This window comes from Chondrus crispus, genomic scaffold (assembly GCF_000350225.1).
Source record: "Chondrus crispus Stackhouse genomic scaffold, scaffold_14, whole genome shotgun sequence".
Taxonomy (NCBI): Eukaryota; Rhodophyta; class Florideophyceae; order Gigartinales; family Gigartinaceae; genus Chondrus; species Chondrus crispus.
In genome coordinates, this window is record NW_005179015.1 from 533,125 (window position 1) to 537,553 (window position 4,429).

At 51.5% G+C, this 4,429-nt stretch overlaps 1 protein-coding gene; it reads left to right on the forward strand.

Annotated features, from left to right (window-relative positions):
• The first annotated feature begins 415 nt into the window (after window positions 1-415).
• CHC_T00002487001 (hypothetical protein) lies at window positions 416-2,792 on the forward strand. XM_005713749.1 is given in 2 exon segments: window positions 416-778; window positions 779-2,792. 1 exon segment carries the CDS (start codon window positions 416-418, stop codon window positions 776-778), a length of 363 nt encoding a protein of 120 aa, XP_005713806.1. The 3' UTR covers window positions 779-2,792.
• The last annotated feature ends 1,637 nt before the right edge of the window (window positions 2,793-4,429 follow it).

The window sequence follows — 4,429 nt, forward strand, 5'->3', positions numbered from 1 at the left end:
CCAGCACCATTTCACCCTTACACAGGCTGATAGAACCATGCTACAGTATGGCCAAAATGCGTACCAAACGAGCAGTGGAGAACATCTCACTGTCTGTACAATGGGGGAATACACAGGACTCTGCCTTTAACCAGGTCCAATATCATATAGTTCAGTCAATCAAGCCTGGACATCCAAACCTTGATCATAGGCTTTTTCTGTTCACAGACGCGTCCGAGACACACTGGGAATCTGTGCTCACACAGGTATCCCAGGAGCAAACGGATATGGACGTGTAGGAGCAAGATCATCAACCACTCGCGTTTCAGAAACGTGAGTGGCTGAAGGATCCGGAAAGAATCTTCCCGGATCCTCTACAAGAGCGTCCGCAAACTGGAGTATCGTGGAGAAGGAGTCCTTCACGGAATTGGAGTCAATGACAAGGCTCGATCACTTCACAGCATCAGGCGAGGTCTCCCTGTACACATATCACGCTAACCTTGTCTACATTTTCGACCCGTACGGACGGAACCCCGGGATGAGCAGACACACCGCGAATAAGCTCATGCGCTGGGCACTAAAACTCAGCGCGTGTCTTTATGTCATCGAACACCTCCCAGGGGAGCGCCATGTATGGGCGGACCTTCTCACGCGATGGGCTGTCAAGCCCGGGATTATAGTCAAGTGCATCAAGCTTGTAACTCTATTCTATGCTCCCATCACCACGGAGACCAAGACCAAATACGATTGGTCGACCAGCAGCGACTTCTATAAGGCACGGAGGGAAACGAAAGAGTAGCCGCCGCAGGGTTCCAAGGCGAAAATGGCATTATCCGATACAAGGCTGGTGGTTTCTGGGTCCGAGCCGACAGCGGCCTCCTACGCCTGCGACTCCTGATAGCAACGCATACAGGGCAATGGGGGACACATAAGGATACGTCCAACCACGGGAGCTCTCCGGGAACACTTCCACAGTGAATCAATGGCTAAGGATGTAGAGACGTTCGTCAAGTCCTGCCTGCATTGCCTATGCACGGCCAGAGATAGGAGCATGCCCCGACCAATGGGGCACAGCCTTCACTCTGACGCCCCGAAAAAGATCCTACATTTGGATTAGTGCTACATAGGAAAGAGTGACAATCTCTTCCTGTACGTTCTGATACTCAAGGACGACTTCAGTTCGTTCTTGTAGCTCTTCCCATTCGAGGCCGCAGACGACGCCACAACCGTTGGTGCGCTTATGGAGTGGTTCTCCTCCTTTGGGGTCGTAATGCAGTGGGTCTCGGATAGGGGATCTCATTTCAAGAACGAGTTTGTCGCAGGAATGAGAGAGAGGAGATCCCATGGGAATGGTGCACCATTTCACACTGTTGTACTGCCCGTGGTCTAACGGCACGGTAGAGATGGTATGCAGAGAGCTACTGTGGGTTTTGCGGGGGCTCACGTCGGAGTTCCAAATCCACTTCAGAATGTAGCCCTCAGTCCTTCCCCTGGTCCATTCCATCTTCAATAACACTCCGCTCGCGCGTCTGCCAGGTAGATGCCCTTTGTCGGCATTTACCGGGCTGCCAGCGGACTCGCCACTACGAGCAGTCGAGGTCAACGACAACGGACAGGTCAAGATGATGGACATCGACGAGGTGCGTGCTAAGCAAGTTATGAAGCTCGAAAGCCTTTTGGGGGCTCTGGACTCGATGCACCGCGATGTGCAGGAGCGAGTGACTAAGACTCGGGAGTCCCAGATCAATCGCCATAGCCGTCGCACTCATGTACGCAAATTCAACTTCGACCTCGGCGACTTCGTACTCCGCAGCTTCAGCGAAAAGACGCAGAGACGAATGATTTCCTTTTGTTGGCGCGGCTCGTTCCGCGTAACCAAGGTGTTCTCCGACTTCTTGTACGAGGTGGAAGACCTGCGCTCGGCGAAGAAGTCTAATACTCATAGAATGCGCTTCAAGTTTTTCCGCAACAAGGACCTGGAGGTTACGACCGAGTTACTCGAGCAGCTAGCTTTCTAAGACGGGGAGTACTGTGTCGTCGAGAAATTACTTGACATAAGGATCCAAGTAGGAGAACCATAAGTACTGGTAGCGTGGGGCGGTTTCGAAGACGAAGATCCTGCGTGGGAAAACCTCGCAATTATGCGGAAGGACGCGCCGGCTATGCTCAACGACTTCCTTGACGATCTAAGGGACAAAGGCACGTTGCGTAAGAAGAGGACCGCTAAACACTACTAACCACAAACCAAACAACACTGCATCATCATGGTTGTCTGTGGGGGCTGTTGTGCCTGCAACGAAGGTGCAGATGTTTAGAGAGGTCAACGTACTGTAGCATATTGACAGGAGACAGCGGGCGATACTGGCGAGCGAATTATTTCTCGAGACACGCGGGGATCAGGAGACGGCAATATCCCGAAGCGAAAAGCGAGGAGGTCTGGGGGCCGATTAAAAAGAATGCCCTCCCTGGAAACAGGGCGGGGCATCACCATGCCCATCGACTTGCCGAGAGAGAGGAGCGATGAGGAGCCTGACTCATTTTACCTTGACCGCCCCTGCGGGACCGCTATACCGCTGCGCGCCGCCCCAGGGCCATCAGAAACAAAGCCGTACCGGAGCAAGTTTATGGATTTTAACTGTTAAGACAAAAGCAGACGCCGAGAAGCTTGTTTCAGCTGCTAATCGCGAATCTCTTAGAACTTGTGCTATTAGAGCCAGTGAAATCTTTAGGGAACGTGATCCTGCTTTAGTTCCAAGGCTCTTCGAAGCAGGGCGAGGAGTGAAGACCAAAATAAATCATCGGGAATGGAAAGACAATATGGGAGTTCACGTATGTCGGCAACGTAGCTGATGCATACATGAAAGCTGCAGAACATCTCACTATGCGTAGTCCCGTTGCAGGGCAAGCATAATTCATTACGAACGATGAAACGACGCTGTTCTGGGAACAATGCGGAGCACCCTGGATGGGTTAGGCCATCCAGTTCCTGAATCAAAGATTCCATCTGCGGTATGTTTCTTCATTTGCGGTCTTGCTTGAAGTCATACAATTCCTTCTCTCTCCAATTTACAAGCCCCAGAAACCACTGCCGTTTTCATGTTTTTTGCTCACATCATACCGAAACATATCTTGCGAGAAAGCCAAGAAATACTTTGGATATACACCAGAGGTTTCCATGGAAGAAAGAATGAAGAGAACTATTAACTTCTTTAGACCTCTCGCGAAGGACACATAGTCTGCAAAGAGTGAATAGCAAGGAGTCTGCGCGCTGTTCGCATGATTAAAGCTTGGCTTGCTCACCATAACTTTGACTTATCCCTTCTCTGCATTTAATAAATCCCCGACATGCCGCCCTTCACCTCCTTTAAGGTCCCAGCACGAGACATCTTCTCGAGATGTTTTTAACGCTCGAAGTCACAATACCATGAATCTGTGTGGCCAGCTCTGCGCCGCATTATTCAACAGAAAGGCTCTCCGCACGGTTACAGTATCCAAAGTGTGCGCGCACACTTTGGATGAACTGTAAGGGCATTTTTGGAATGTGTTCTATTGCAGTAGCTTAGACTTCCACGGTGCCGTGCAACGACGTCGCTCCTCCGGTTGTTAAAAATGGAGACTGACGGAGTAAAGAAAGACAAGCATCCCAGCCTGGTACCGCAATTCGTCACGGTGAGCACTTCACGTTCGAACTTCGATCACGTACTGATCCCACACCCTTTCAGATCCCGACTAACCGCACGGTATGAAATACGCAATTTCGAACGCCTAGAAAAGCTCACCAGCGATTTCGAGGCAAGGTCCGTCGTTTGTGGCGCCTTCAGCCAACCACCTACGTCTCCTCCGTACGGATGTGGAGTCGATTCGTATTTTCCTTCGCCTGTATGACCAGTACAGTAACGAAGTCACGGCCCGCGCGGAGCAACTCACCGCTGCTAGGTCCATCGCGACGGAAGAAATCCGTCCGGCAAATCTCAAGTTTTGAATTGACCCCGAATGTCTCCAGTCAGCCATCGCCCTGGGTCTAATACCGGATGTTGAAGACTATTGTAGTGCAATGCGCCTGTCAGGCAGAGACCAAGGTCCGACGGTCCAACACAAACAACAGCAACAACAACAACAACTGCCAACAGTACAGCGCTACGGAGTGTTCGAAGCTCCCTGTCCTCTTTAAGCGGGTTTGCGGCCCGCAGTAGCTCGGATCCCGGATAGGGGGGGCAAAGAGAAGGGCCCAGCCCGGGATCGGTAAATGGTGGTAGAGACTTGTAAAGGCAACTGCTCGACGAGTTCGGAGGGATGTTAGGTAAACCTGGTCCGATGGGTCGTAAATCCGATACTCGAAGAGCGCCTTGTACACCTTATACCCTTGATAAGGTCTTCGACGGGGACGTCGCAACGTAGCCCGTCGGGAAAGAAGAAAACGTAGCAGCGCTACACCGTCGTACTGCCCGAT

Bases quoted from the DNA above. Each gene is read 5' to 3' on its own strand.
- CHC_T00002487001 (XM_005713749.1), top strand. From the start codon at position 416: ATGACAAGGCTCGATCACTTCACAGCATCAGGCGAGGTCTCCCTGTAC.